Source organism: Octodon degus, unplaced genomic scaffold, assembly GCF_000260255.1.
Source record: "Octodon degus isolate 3935 unplaced genomic scaffold, OctDeg1.0 scaffold00120, whole genome shotgun sequence".
NCBI classification, from domain to species: Eukaryota; Metazoa; Chordata; class Mammalia; order Rodentia; family Octodontidae; genus Octodon; species Octodon degus.
This window is the reverse complement of record NW_004524696.1, coordinates 7,627,933-7,644,265: the sequence shown is the minus strand read 5'-3', so window position 1 is coordinate 7,644,265 and position 16,333 is coordinate 7,627,933. Positions and strand designations below refer to the sequence as shown.

At 36.4% G+C, this 16,333-nt stretch overlaps 1 protein-coding gene across 7 annotated transcripts in view; it reads right to left on the bottom strand.

Moving 5' to 3' along the window:
- Atp9b (ATPase phospholipid transporting 9B (putative)) overlaps positions 1 to 16,333 on the bottom strand; it is a 449,279-nt gene that overhangs the window by 224,600 nt on the left and 208,346 nt on the right. For all 7 annotated transcript variants that reach the window (XM_023700057.1, XM_023700058.1, XM_023700059.1 and 4 more), the window contains exons 10-11: positions 14,887 to 14,962; positions 6,057 to 6,133 (exon numbers count right to left, since the gene is read on the bottom strand). In XM_023700057.1, the coding sequence (XP_023555825.1) occupies positions 6,057 to 6,133; positions 14,887 to 14,962 (153 nt within the window). The remainder of the gene's footprint in view (positions 1 to 6,056; positions 6,134 to 14,886; positions 14,963 to 16,333) is intronic.

Here is a 16,333-nt window from a genome sequence, read left to right as displayed (position 1 = left end):
AATAAAGGACCATTGTGTAGTTTAAAAAAAAAAAAAATATATATATATATATATATATACTTATGTACGTATATACAAAATAGGATAGATATACTGTTACCTTCTATTAGTTTAATAAGAAAGGTTTGTACTAATATTGTTTAGACAAGATATCATATCTGCATCTTGTCCTCTAAATAACTACTACGAAGACAATATACAATGTATTAATCATTATAAGTGTCCTACTAACCTGTTTTGAAACTGCTTCATTGCTATTTTTTCCTCATTAAAATGAATAAAAATTTTTTAAAAAAGGATTCAGGGGGTTAGCTTGGGAAAATGAAAAGTTCAAACATATATTTAATGCAGCAAGTGATGAAAATGGATGAGTATGTACTATCCATCTGCTCAACCCGTGGGAGGGATTTGCAAAAGCACAAACACTGGTCCCTTGAGGACCTGTCAGCCTGAGTAGGAAGGTACCCGGTAACCTGAACACAAGAAAACAGAAGGCAAGTGGGCCTGGTTTTATTCCAGGAAGGCAGAGAGGGGAACAATGAAACAGCCTCACCAAGACAGGTGATAAGATGTCCTTGGGGTACATCCTGTTGCAAAGGATGGTCCTCTTCAAGCTGCTGCCTTATATCCCTGCTTTGACCTCATTAGCAATGGTCACCATGTAGTCAGGCCAGATCTTAGTTGGTGTTCTTTAGGTGTCCACCAAAGTCACCCAAAGAAAATATTTGAGCATATTCATTTAGCCATTCTATTTGGCAGTGATTATATGGATCACTTTGACTGACTGACAAAGGTATCAGGGATTGAATCCAGGGTCTCTGCATTAGCAATATGCCCAGTCCCCCTTCAAGAACAAAGTGGTGGAAGCAAGCCTACAGAAGCAACTTAAGCCTGTGAAAGGATGTCAAATTTTTGTAGAAAATTTCTGTTGTATTGTGGAATAAAGGGAAAAAAATCAAGAAGCACTGTATTCATTAAGCTGAATTTATACAGCACATGTTTTTGAACAATTAAGGGATGGAAGAACGTTACTAGTCTCCTTAAAAGAGAAATACCTAGGTAACTGGAACAAGTGCAATGAGTCACCCTGCCTTCTGCCTTCAGCTGCAACTGTACCTATAACATTTTACAACAAAGCAAGATGGCTCCCTAAATATTCTCACAGGGTTGTGACTTGGATCCCCCAATAATGCCATTCCATTACTCCCTTTCATTATATTCTTATCACCAACAATTACTTTGTTTCCAGAATTCTTAGAGAGATGTGCCTCATCCAGCTATCTTTGGTGCTTCATCTTCTCTCAGAATAATAACCTCAGGCTATGTATAGGCTACTTTATTTAGCTTAGCTGCCTTTGCTAACTTTGCTGCCTATGCAAATCTGGTCTTCTGGGACCATCTTCTGACACCAACCCAAGGCCTATTTGATTTGGGCCTATTGCATGGGGCCCAAGAAAATCCCTCTGCTTATTACTGACTTTCATAATTTTATGATTCCAGCAGCAGTTGCGTACCTAAACTTAAGAGCCTAAATGGTTAGGCTACAATCATTCTCAGTCCTATAGGAAATGTCTCAAGCTCTTATTATGTTATTACTTCAATTATTAGTACTTTTTATTAAATCAGTTATCAATTTTCCTACAGTAGTTTTTATTTTAAAACTCTATGTCACACGTCATTTACATATATTTACACACACATACGGATAAAGAAAGCAAGAAAAAAAAACTAGAAAAGGAAGAAGGGAGAGGCATATTGATTGACTGCAAGTATTTTCTAAATAGAAGCTATGCAGTTCATATGATAGCCATATGACACTAGGTAATTTTATCCTAAGTACCTTTATATCATATGTTTAAGTTAGTACTGGATGATCATTAAAGCTATTTTTCCAAAAATACTTTTCTTCTATTAAAAAAAAACAGTATTATTGTGAATTTTTTTTTCTCAAAAAACAAAACCAATACAGTCCTTTGCCTTATGGCATAATTGGTCAATTAAAAAAAAAATTGTTTCACTACTACTCTGAGTTCCCTGCCTACAAAAGTGGCCAGCTCTCCCTTCCCCTATCCCCTGGCCCATGTTCCTGTCAGATGACACCATTTAGTACTCTGGGTCCCTCCAGGCTCTCTTAAGACTGCTTTTACATCTGAAAACTACTCTAATAAATATACCACATCTATTTTAACTGGATCAGTACTTTTCTACTGATAAATTTACTAATATCTTTTTTTTTATATCAAATGACAATCACAGTCCACAAAGTGGTGGTGAATCTATGGTACATGTGCTACAGTGGGCTGCTTTTATCATTGAATGCTCTAAAAGATTTGCCATCACTGGTTCACAGCACACTGTTCATGTTGCTTCCTGCTAAAACACACTGCCCCATTAATGTCTTTTTCTATTTTATTTTGAATTGCTTATTTCATCCAGTCTTCTTTTCTTGGATACTTTTCCTACTAACCTCTAGAACATTCTCATTTCTTCCAGTTCTATGAAGACATTTCATACTACCTAAAGGCCTGAAAAATTCAATTCATTTCCATGTTGTAGGCAGTGATCAATGCTGCTTATTTTCAAGTCTCTTTCTTTTGGCACATGCAGCAGGAGGGACAGTTTAAATGCATTGACCAATTAAATGCAACCTATACTGCTCAATGGCTGCAGCCTTAAGCGTCCGCATGAAATGTTCCAGGTTTTGTTAGTCTATGGTCAACAAAGTATGCTTTCAGGGTGGGTTTCTTAGGAACATGGTAAGAAGCACCCACCAGCCTGAGTCAGACATGAACCACGTGAGAGTAACCCAGGATGACTTAGCCTCACTTAATGGGAACCACAAAAATATGTTATTTCAAACTCAAAATACTCCTTTGACAATAAATTCTAGGATGACATTAAAACTGACTACCAAAGCAATCAACTGATGCATTAATGAGTTAAGGACCCTTCTTTACAAATGGTATTTGGATAGATACTGAATTGTGTCTGTGTCATACTAGTGCCCTTTCTTTTAGGAACAATGTTGTATTATGTTGATTTGTAGAAACTGTGAATTAACTGATTTAAATAAAATACTTGCTTTAAAAAAATCTCATGCATTAAATAGCTATCAGAACTGAGTGTTAGGGATCTGTTTCCTTGAAGAATTCAATGAAACTCAGATAAACAAACAGACTTTCCTTTAAAATGTTTGCTCTTTTGTTTGTACTAGCCTTTCTTTAAGTATAAATTTTTGCTGGCTTACTAAGTCACACAAGAATATTGAGATATGGTCTTTAGAAGGCAACAACTCACAAATACATTAAACAATAATTTCTATCTCCCCAGCTCCCGAAACACTCATTTAGATTATTGCTTAATTTATAAAAATGTTTAAATGTCAAGGTGAAATACTTCCCCAAGAGCCTCACCATCAGTCTTCTCTCTCACGAAGCAGACACTTTCCTCTGTGTATCCTGGGGCTCTACCACTGTGCCACCCTCTTTTGGGGACTGCCATGTGAATGGAAAACTTCATGTATGGAAAGTTTTGGAAAAGCACATACTACATGCTAGATGCTCCACAAGCCTCAGCGATCAGTGTCATGATTCTGGATGAAAGCGCTGATGGAACACTGTAAAGTCCCAAAGGAGATAGAATGTGACATTTTATACTAGGCTGTGAAGCCACTAAGAAGCAAATGAAAGACTTGAGGCCAATTCTGTTAGATTTAAAAACAAACAAAACAACCCACAGCTTCAATGATGTCCTTGGTAACACCAAGAAAATATGAAAGGCTATTTTTTAAAGATGAGAGGAGGACAGAAAAGATGACCAGTGAGAGTACTGGTAGGCTACACAGCAGCACAGAGCACAATACCTGCACAAACTAGTTCCTATTTCTTGACTAGAAATAAAGGTTGGGTTAAAAAGCTGTGGCACTGAAAACATTTGATTTTACAACAGTAACAACAATTAAATCTAACATCTCTTGAGTATTTATCAGACAGCAATTTCTTTTCTAAGAGTAATGCATGTATTATCTTATTCTCAATCATCACATATGTGCAGTTTTCATTTTATAGAAAAGGACAGTTAAGATACAAAAGTTCCCAATGCCCAAATAGGTAGTCAGTGGCGAAGCCTGGACCCTTACCCAGATAGGGAAACTAAAGTGCTAGAATTCTTAACCATAATCATAAACTTAACAGGTCACTTAAATTACTCTCAGAGGGGCTAGAGATATAGCTCAGTGGCATAAGTACTTGCCTGGCAAGAGCAAGGTCCCTAGTTCAGATACCCAACACTAAATAAATAAATAAATAATAATAATAATAATAATAATATTTACTCTCAAACAATTTGCTCTATGTAAAGAGCAAATGAACTAAAAATATATATAAAAAATTTGTCATGGAAAAAAGTGGCAGGAGGGAGACTGAATCAAAGAAAACAAAGACAGGAAGAAAGCTGAAGAACAAGGCATAATTTTAAAAAGGGTCAAAATAAATGGTAATGCAGCTTTTAATATTCTCAATGCTTAAAATTAAATTTACCCTCAAATATAATCACAAATGTAAGTCAAAAGATTAAGAAAAAAACCTTTTAAATTTATACATGAACTAGAATATTCCGTTTGCTCTTATGAGAAATCATCATGCTTCCATATATACACTATTCTGTCAATAATTAAATAATTCATTAAAAAATTAACTATTATAAAGTTAGTGTCAGGTATATTTTATACTACAATTAAATTTGCAATATAAATCTAAAAAGATTTTTCCTTATCATCACAATTGTAATTTATAGCAAAATAGCAACACAATTGTGTGTGTGCATGTGTGTGTATAAGCACATGCAGGTGACACACAGACACTGGCTATTTTGAGGGCCTGTGCCAGTGGTGGTGAACCTGTGGCACATGTACTGCACTGGGCTGTTTGTGTAAGTGAAAGCTCTAAATGGTTTGCCAACAGTGGCTGGGCAGTGCTCATTCAAATAAAATGTCACATGAAAAGTTGGTCTACTGTAGCACAGGATAGCAACATTTGCCTAATTTTTGAAGGGCAACTGTTTAATAATATTTAGCTGAAAAATAGAATAATTTGTCCTAAATGTATCTTCTTAGAAGGATGAATTCATTTCTACATCTATGTGATAAAATGCCCTACAAGGAACAACATTTACTATTAGTTATTCAGAATGAAGCATAAACCCACCTGAGGTCTGTCTGTTTCACTTAAATACATAGATGCTATTTCAAATAAAAATACGAAGTAACAGGAAGAGCTTTCAATTACCTACATATAAGAACACACTGTGACTTGATGTAAAATCATCTACTGACTTTACACACAAGCTACTGACAATTCACTTTAACTCTGGGCTATGATTTAATTTACAACACATTTATACAAGCAACAATTTTAGAGATAGATAGTCTTTAAGACTAAAGTCTGATTTTCAATATGCTTGTGGGTTTTTGTTCATTTGTTTTGAGAAAGGGTCTCATGATATAGTCTAAACTAGCCTTGAACTCATAATGTAACCAAGGGTAACCTCTACCGCATGGTAATCCTCTTGTCTTGGCCTCCTAAGTTCTAGGTTTACAAGTGTACATCATCATACCCAATTTTCATTTATTTGTTTTGCCAATATGCTTCTGAAGTAGCAATAAAACTGCTTTACCAATATACCATTATCAAGTTAAAAATTACAAAATATTAACAGAGATTTCTATGCTTTAAAATTAAACCATGGACATAAACAACGCAAATTACTAAATAAACTGAAGATAACAAGTAGGAGACTCACATTTAATTGTCAAATATGTATCTAACAATGCAAATTCAAGACACACATACAAATCTAGTATGTCAGGAGATGATGCACTTGAAAATTCTTCAGTATGAGAATGTTGATAGAGAACAAATACATCATCAGCATTTTTGAGAATCTGTTTTCCAGGTCATATATAGTGAAGCAAGAATGAATATTTAAAGCTACAGAGACTTTCTTACTGAAAGGAAAAAGCAAGTTCATTAATGCAGTTGCTCCTTAATCTAGCCTACCTTATTTTTTGGATTGGATGTGTTCATTACACTTCGAGTTTCTTTTCCAGTATAAATGACAACACCTATTACAGTACCTGCAAAAACATGAAAGTGGTCCTTATAGAAGTACTCCAAGGAAAGCAAAGAGATAACACTTTCTAATTATCTTGATGGAAAATGTATTACATTACTTGACTTTATATACATTTACCCAACAATCTGTTTTACTTAACTAGAAGTTGGCAAAACTCAAGAATATCTAACCTTGAACTTTTAATAGACTTAGAAAAAGTGAAATGATTTTTTAAATACACAAATTTACCCACATATATTATTTAAAAATGCATTAACATTCTTTCCCCTGACCAAGGAAAGAGTGGCTTTTGGTTATTAACTACTGGAAGTTGTGACTCAACATTTACTGTGTTTTGAACTGATGGCTGTATCATGAGACCTCCAAACCCAAAGCATCTCAGAGCAAGAGTCCGCCTTCACTGTACATCAAGACTACAAGTATGATCTAAATTACGAGGCTCAAAATCTGCCTTTCACAATGAGTTTTATTAAAGAGATTTACATTCATTTTAAAAAAAAAGACTACAAAAAGATGTGCTAAATTTCATCTTAAGGACAAACAATCAAAACAGGAAGATTCATTGAAATCTTTTCATTTCCCATTTAGAAGCTCTTACTTTCTTTTATTTGTGTCTCTCTCTTTTTTTTTTTAATTTTATTTATTTATTTGTGTGTGTGTGTGTGTGTGTGTGTGTGTGGCCAGCTCAGCCCACCAGGGGGCGGGGAAGGCTGGCATGTGGTGCTGGTGGATTGAACCGCGGTCCCTGTGCTTTGCCAAGCCTGTTCCAAATAGGTGCTTTAGACCACTGAGCCATCTCACCAGCCCCTATTTGTGTCTCTTAAAGCTTGGATTTACATTTGTTTATGCCAAGAAGATATACTTTTTAAACATAAAATATCAAAATATCCCTAGAAAAATCAAAGGATTATTCATCTCTGCACTGTCAGTCTATAATCCAAGACTACGGAAATTCAAAACATGCTTGGGGAACTTAGTAAATCTTTGTCTCGAATGAATGAATGAAAACTAAATCAGTGAATAATACATGAATAAACGAATGGATGGGTGTATGGAGAGACAGACAGGTGGGTAGACTAGGGACATAGCTCAGTATAATAGTCATAGGCTCAATCCCCACATACATTATCACAGATTCCTTATTTGGCCCTTAAATTTATTAAGTTTCAAGGGGAAAACATAATTACAATGAAAAGACTATAATCTTCGAAATTAACAACTACTTCAGAATTAATGATTATACAAAAACTCTTTGATGTCCCATATAATTTTACATGTGAGATTTAGCAAGTAAGTCAGACTCTACAAGTAGATATGAATCATCTCTCAGTTTAAGAGGCACTAACAATTGCATGTTACATGTCATATAACATTGAGCTCAGAAAGATTGAACATTCTAAAGAATTCCTTAACAGTGGCCATCAGCAGGGTTTACATGTCTTTCTTTTTAAATTAGGTATTACCACAAAGGCTATGCGGCTTCAGTTTGCTAAAGGCATGGTCAGCACATACATGATATGTTTCACCCCAATGTATAAATGCTGCTTTTATATTACTACCTATATAAACTACCTAAATGAGATGACTACATTTAGTGTACATAAAAATATTAAATACATAGTGATGTAATATTATGAAAAGCTTTAAAAAAAACTTTCATCACTGATTCTTTTAATATTAAAATAGAATAAAGTAATATGTTAATATGATCAATACTTTCTATTTTGCAATTTAACTTGATAAAAATGTAAATGTATCACTAATGTTGAATGATCACAATGACATAACAAAGCAAATTACAAGATTAATTTATCTTTTAACATTAACAGAATGATCAAGCCTCAGAGAAAGAAGCTTTCATAATAATTAATCAAGTTAAAAACACTTTCCCTAAAAGCTCAGATTATGAACAATGTGAATTTCAGCTGGCAGCACAATTTACAATACCCCACTAAATGTAAGAAAAAGCAAAACAAGAAACAGAATTTATAGCAAGTATTTTACAAAATTCCTGATACTATATTTGTATAGCTATTAATGTTTGCTAAAGGCTTTCATATGTATTTCCTCATTTGATTCTCTCTAAAAATCAGTACTCACTGTAATTAACTTAAATGTATTGCTTTTCTGAGTCTCATGATTTAAATTACTAAAATTGCTAGAATCAGTACAGGAATATATGTTAATATTCTCTATTCTTTTAAGACAATGGCTATGTGTTCACAGACTTTGACAGCTTAAAAGATAAAGTAAAATGTTACAAAGAAATATGGAGGGTTGGGGACATAGCTCAGCAGTCTAAGAGCTGCCTGCTAAGTGTAAGGACCAGAGTTTGATCCCCAGTATTGCATACTGTGCCGGGCCCAAAACCAGGTGTGGTGGTGCACACCTGTAATCCCAGTGCTGGGGAGGGTAAGACAGGAGAATCACTATGAGTCAGAACTATGTAGTGAGACCCTGTATCCAATAAATAAATACATAAATGAAATTTTAAAAAAGAAAGAAAGATAGAAAGCCAAGTGTGGTGGCACATGCCTACAATACCAACACTTGGGAGCCTGAGGCAGGAGGATCACTCCAAGGTCAAGGCCAGCCTGAACTACATGATGAAACCTTGTATTATAAATAAATAAATAAATAAATAAATAAATAAAGTTGCTAATTTAGAACTGAGAAATGAGAGGGCAAGAAGACATGACATACTCTTTTAACACATTAGAAGACAGAAGAGTGAATATACGTAGATTATTTTTACGATTTCCCAGTAAATATTTAAATGGAACAATTTCAAAACTTTATATTTAAGTAGAAAATTAAGTTCCCTTATACCTGGCTCCAAGTTAGGAAGCTTCAATTTCACAAAGACATAAAATTCAGGAATATGTTTACATTTTAGAAGTATCAACTCAAAAAAATAAACAGGTACCATGTTACAAAGTCTCTAAGAATGACACTGAGTATAACAATTACATAAAAGTCTCAGCTCAATATAACCCAGAAAAAATTTTAATTTATGAATAATCTTGAAAGTCAGTGGCTATATTTATCTGACACATATTTATATACTTCTTAATGGCTACAATTGGTTAAAAATCAACATAAACAGATTCAGAGTTGGCTGTCCCAAACAGGAGGCATATACATAACATACTACTAATCAGATGGCCAGGCTCTGTGACTAGCTATTGAGGGTGAACATAAAGGTCACTTATGAGGTCTAGTTGCATACTTCAAACTTTAGTTCGATCACACTTTCATTAGAGTATGACAGTTGTTGGTATGCACAACCAACATGTTACATACTACTGAGAAAATCTCATACAAAACCCTATCAACATTTAATTAACAATATAGTTTTATTGTAAGCAAACAGCTTTTTGAATAGTAACTAAGAAAAACTGCTTTCACAGTCAACTTACTCCTTTCTATATTTAATCTGAATGATGACAAAATGTAATTCAGCAAGTCAAACTGACTACCCTCCTTAATATTTTAAATGATCATATTATAACATTTTCAGTTGTTATCTTTTAACCACAGAGATACAATTTACTTATCAATCCTTACATAGTCAAAGTCATTTTAAGATGAGTCATGAAAAAATATGTAAAACCTACAGCATTATAACAATAGGTTTAATGGCTTTAAACTGCTTAATCAAAAATGCTTAAAAATTTTAAGGGTCAGCCAGATAGCCCTGCTTAGGCAGAGCGCAGCAGCTGGGGTTCGATCCTGGAAGTGGCATGCTATGCCAGCCCTGCCCCCAGGGCACACTGAGACAGCGATTAAGACTGGGTGTGGTGGTATGTGCCTGTAGTCCCAGAGCTTAGAAGCATCAGAATAGGAGAAACACTACAAGTCCGATGTACATAGTGAGACCCTATAGACCCTACAGACCCTGTCCTAAATACATTTTTTTAAATGCTTAAAATTTTTAAAAATTTAAAAAGCAAATACATTTTGTGTACAAGACACAGAGAGCTGTCAATCTAAATATTCACTGACTAGCAGAACCTGTTAGATTCTATTAGAACAAGCTGTCAGTACCAAGGACACCAAGCAGGTATTGACTGCAATGGGCAGATTAACAGATGCTTTCTAGAGCCAATCCTCACAAATGTCAGGATCTGTACCGCTCCCTGATGAGAAGCTGGGCTGGGCTTCACAAAAAAGGAAACAGGCACCACAGAGCAAGGCTAGGAACTCCATCTGTCTGACGCATACCAAGCAAGTTCCAAGAGCCAAGTGACCTGAGGAGACAATGAACAGCCTCAGGAAATCAACAACTACATCATTACAGACACAAAGTAGTAACAGACAAACACAGCCAGGAGCACATGAGACCTGGCCCCCAGGCATGGATTTCACAGGGCTGAAGGCACAAACAAAACCCAGCTAGTCCCAGGTCTGGACTATAAACAGCCAAAAATATACAGAGACACAGAGAGAGATGAGAGACTATAGAAAGAAAGATGGAGAGGGGGAGGGGGAGAGGGAGAGGGACCCACACAGTGGTCAGATCCACAGAGAGGGACAAACCAGACCTACGTGACACAACACAGCCTGTTGTGGTTTGGAGTTTTTGCAAGGGGAACAACATAATACAGGACACATTTTATAATAGTATTTTACAATGAATCACCCAAGAATAATTTGTAAGAAGTGCAGGAAATCTATCCACACACTAAATACTAAAGACTCCAGCTGAGGACCCAAATCCTAATATCTTGCATGAGTCCAGATGAAAAAGCTTATAGCAGTGCCTCTCACAAGTCCAAGGAGAGCCCTAGAGCCCACAGCAAAGTCCCATGCAGGTCTGTTTCACGGATCTCTGCTGGAAAGGCCCCAAGGTCGGTGGTGGAAGCTAGGAAGTCCATGCCAGTGAAAAGAAGGACCTGTGCTAACAGGCTGAGGGATCTGAACTGGAGCGAGGGAGCAACACTCAAGGTAAGCACCAGAACTCCCTCAGAAGTACTGCAGCCATCCTCAGCAACAGTGATGTCCCCAGCTCCTCCAGTAATGAGGAAAACAGAGTTCCCATCAGGAAAGCCAATGCAACAAGCTTCTCCATGAGGCTGATCAGTGCATCATCTTCTCCTCTGGAGCCAGGAAGCGATGCTCAAGATGAGAACCAAAGCTCCTCCAAAGTTCATCGGGAAAGCCAGCATGACAAGATCCTCATCAGAACAGCCCAAGAGAGCTAGCAGCTTCCAATAGCTCCAAGTTTCTTGCAACAGCATCTCTAATAGCATTTTGGCAGCTTCTGTTCTCTTTATGTTACTGGCAACAACCTTAAGGTGGGCCTCCTGCACTCAGCACCATGCTAGTTGAATTCAGCTGGGTATAATAAATTGACCACCAGTTAGAAATCCACTATACAGCCAGAGTTACAAAGACACATGGCCAACTGCACCTAAATGTGGAATCCACATAACCAAAAACAGAGAGAGGAACATGTGGGACCTGAACAAGGGAAAGGATCTACAAACCATGGGTAGAATATAGAATTTAGATGTCCACCTATCAAGCACACACAAGCAGCATCCACCTGTGCGCAGTGCCCATGACCGCAGTCTACAGCCTTTCTTTGTGGTAATTTCTAATATTTCTGACATTACCTATGTACTTTATCCCTAACGCCAGTTTTTGTCCTTTAGGACTGATCCTTCAGTTTCTTCCTACAGAGACAAACATCTTTTTTCATTCCAATTCTAACTGTTAACAAATTTAGCAAGAAGAGTTTATCGAACAGTACTGTATGTGGAAATGGGAAAGGTTTCATTTTAAAAAATTCATATGAATTCTAATTTTGCAAAACACCATAAAAATAAGCCCAGAAAAAAATAAAACCAAAGCACAAGAAAATATACACTCCAGCTTCTTCAACATTAGTAAACCATATCTAACTACTAAAAACTTTCACATGTGTGGTTTATCTGTTAATCATAGTAACTCCCGGAAAGCAGTCTGGGTAGACTTTCTTTTACCCTCCTTGAGGCTCTGTCCTTCTACTACACTCTTGAAAACAATGTTCTCTGAATCAACAGGGCAAATGATGGACCCAGTAGCACAGGAAGTTGTCTGTGTACTCCCCTTGCTTACTTGCTGCCCTGCGCATGTGTTTGAGACCTTATATATACTCACAACTGTGTATTAGGAAGAAGGCCCAAGTTCATTTTACCTTAGTCACCTTGTGGAGGGGGTACAGCTCCTCCACAGAGCACTTGACTAGTTTATATGATGACTTGGGTTTGATCTCAGAATTAAAAACAAAACAAAACACAAGAAAAACTACTTTGAATTCCTCAGGTCATGGTGGTCTGGCAATAGATTCTGGTAATGTCATTCACATGAGTAATCATCCTTTACAATAAAGACAAATATGATTTAAAATATTTGAAATTAAAAGATGGTATTTTATGGATATCCAAACATAAACTAACATTAAAAGCAAATTTAGTTAACTTTTTTAAGTGGATGGCTTATAACAACTTGGCACTGAATGCTTAGTAAGAAAAGGTAAGATATGCCAAATGTATTAGGATGCATAAGTTGGTGTCTCTGTTGTCAAAGCATGCAATTAAGAGATAATACTTAGCAAGGTCATCCAGACTATTAAGGACAAAATAGAAAAACTCTTCGGGAAATTATATAGCTGTCTTACAAGACTTTAGCTCAGGTTGGTTCTATTTCTTTAAGAAGAAAGGCCATATATCAATAGTACTGATGACCAGTGATAACATTCTAATGCATGTTTAAAAAGAAAACAAAGAGTACACACCAAACAATACTTATTGTAAAAAGAGAACCTCCTAATATCTTTAAAAGGACTTTAATTTAAAATATCACAATAAAGACAGAGAGTTTTAAATTTCTGACCAAATATGAGATTTTATGTCCCATATTACAGATGTTTTCTTGCAAACTGTTGACTTTGAGGGCAATGGTTTTCTAAAAAGGTAAGCCTAGACACAAATCCTGGTCTAGCTTCTGCCTAGCTCTGTGCCTGGCCATGATAATAAGTCTTCTGATACAGACCTTCATTCAGGACTAAAGCTTGATGAACATTAACAGATTTTAATAGTCCTTGGCTGTCAACAATGCAAATATAACAGTGTTTTGAAGCAAGCTTGACAGTGCCTCTGGTTGCAATGCCTCCTCTCTCCAGGCACTGTGAAAACTCTTCTCGTGATCTCCAGAGCCAGAACCTGGCCTTCCTACCTCTCAGGTCTATTCACCAAGTACCATCCTAACTTTTTATTTTTTACATTTCAAATAATTAAAGAGGTGCGTAAGAACAAAAACATCTAATACCTTGGAGAGTTGACCACAATTCGGATTCCCATATTTGCCCTCATCCTTCTTTAAAAATATGAAGCATTAGGATAAAAGTGAGCCCTATTTCATATTCTATCCTAGAAGGCAAATATGCATATTCTCCTAGGAGTCTGTTGTATACTTTAGCATATGGCATGCAAATAGGAGCACACATAGAAATGTCTGGCTGTGTCTGATTTCTACCCTTCCCTGCAGACCAGGCAACCTGATGTTTAGGTCTTGTTCATGGTACTGTGTTCTCTCCATACCAGAGAGTCACACGGTTGTTCCTTTTGGCAAGAATAAGCCCCACACCCTTCCTTCCATACACCTTATTTGGTTCACATCTACAGATTCCTGAAATTCAGTTCAAACATCTGTTCTAACCAAGACTATGTCTCTATAAAGTTCTTGACTCAATACATTTTTACAGCACACAGTACTTTTTCTTCCTGTGGTACTTAGCTGAAATTATCCGGACTTCTTTCTAAATCTCTTTTCCACATCAGAAGCTACCCAAGGATATGTTCCATTACCACTTTGCTCCAGGCTGAACCCCCAGTCCTAATGTAGAACAAATTGTCACACAGAAAACCATCAGAAGAATGGGATGTTCTAGGACAGAAGGGCTGCTTGCATCATGCTGAGCAAACAGACAATTATAAAAATTCTAATGCAGTTAAAGCTTCTACCATCCTCTTGCCTTTCAAAATATGCTACAGCTGACCTTTGCTCTGTTGTTGCTGTAAACACAATACATTTCTGCTGGCCTTCCTGTCATCATCAATGTCAACTGCCTCTGTGGAGCCTCATTCCTAGAATCAACATCAATATCAATTCATTTCTGATCTTCATCAATGTCAACTTACTTTTGATAAGGAGATATTTACATATTCAATATAATTCATAGAAATTTACCTGTGAAACTGTCAGCTTAAGTAGTTTCTCTTTCAAATGCTAGAAAGATTCTGCTATCTTCTAATCTCATTTAAATAAAACTCAGAATTTTTACCCCAACCTTGAGCCATAACGAGTTATTTCTATTGGCCTATCAGGCCTCATTTAATACTACAGTCTTCCACAGTCACCACAACCATTTTCCTATTCCTGTCTGTAAAATAAATGAGAATTGAGTTAAGAACCATCTAAAATTACCACTGACTCTGTTTTATCACTTTTCATCAAGACATACCAAGAACTGTATCAAGAAATGTTTATTAACATCCAGAAAAAGTTCTGCTTGTTTTCCATGAAGGTTGCACCACCACTGCCATCTTCCAGTACTCCCAAGTGTCCCGGGCAACAGTAGCATAGAACTCTTGGGAGTCCCATACCTAGTCAAGTGGAGGTCACTACATATTTCAGGGACTCTTGAGGAAGGTATCTGGTAGGTATACTCTATCTATAAGAATTCACATCTAAAGAACTTTTTTGTACCTGATGCAACAACGGTGCTTGCCCACAGTGTGTTTTCTATGCTGAGACTTTCATGAACAGGAGGGTCACTGTCTTCCTGTTTGGGGGGAAGAAAAGGAAAATAAATTTTTTTCTTATCATTTATTCTTTAGATATCTTCAGTGCTAGAAACATGTCCACAAAATGGATCCAAGGAAACAGAAGTAAAAGGTCAGTGCAAAAAAGGAATTTAAAATACACACATATTAAAAAGGTAATTTCACAATTTCAAAGATTCACCTTATTTTTAATGTTTAGTTTTAATATAAGGAAAATATTTAAATTTTTTCAAACACTAAACATTCTGATATTTTAAGACTATGCTAAAAATCACATCCTCAAACATAGCCTGACTCTTCCTGGACTGAGAACTACTAATCTAAAAAGCTGGAAATAAACTGTATAGGCAGAATCACAAGTGAAATCACCAAAGGTTATTTCATGCACATGATAAAATTTTCTCTCCATGCCTTTTGTCAGTGATGAAGGCTACACTTTTCAAGTTATGTGTCTGCTCATAAAAGAAAACCTGCTTCTGTGAACAACACTATACTACATGAGAAAAGTCATTTAAATTTTTCTTTAAAAATGCTCTATTAAACATTTTCAAACAAAATTTAAATATAAGCTATATGTTGCTAATGTTGTACACAAATATCAAAGAAAATGGGGTATAGAGTTACATGTTGCCCTCACTGCTAGTATTCTCCCTTAAAATGATGACATTTCCAAAAGAACTTTATTTTATTATAAACTGACAATCTGCTATCAAGATATATTTTAAGATAATAATTAAAGCAAATGCAGGAAAACAGGGAAGATACTGAAAAAATATTTTCCAAAATAATCTAAACAGGGGCCAGGAAGATAGCTCAGTGGGCTGAGCGCTTGCCTGGCAAGCCCAAGGAGCTAGGTTCAACGCCCAGCACAGTGCTGGCTGTTGTGATGCATGCCTATAATCCCAGGGCTGCGGAGGCTGAGACAGGAGAATCCCTAAAAGTCCAACCTGAGTAGTGATACTGTGTACCAAATAAATAAAATAAAAATAGATAAATAAATAGCCAACCAAAATAATCTGCATGTAAGAATGAAAGGCTTGGGCTGGTCAGATAGCTCAGCAGATAAAAGTGCCTGCTTAGTCAGACACAGGGACTTGGGTTTAATCCCTGGCTTGCTGTGCTGGTCCCACCCCGGAGGCATGCTGAGAATGCAATTGAGATTGGGTGTGGTGGTGCACACCTGTAATCCCAGAGCTTGGGAGGCTGAAAACAGGAGGTTTACTAAGAGTCCAATCTGGGTAGTGAGACCTTGTAGACCCTGTAACAAATACATTAAAACACACACACACACACACACACACACACACACACGATTCTGATGTTGTTGGACAGTGTTCTATATTTTTTCTCTCTTTTTTAGGGGTGGGATG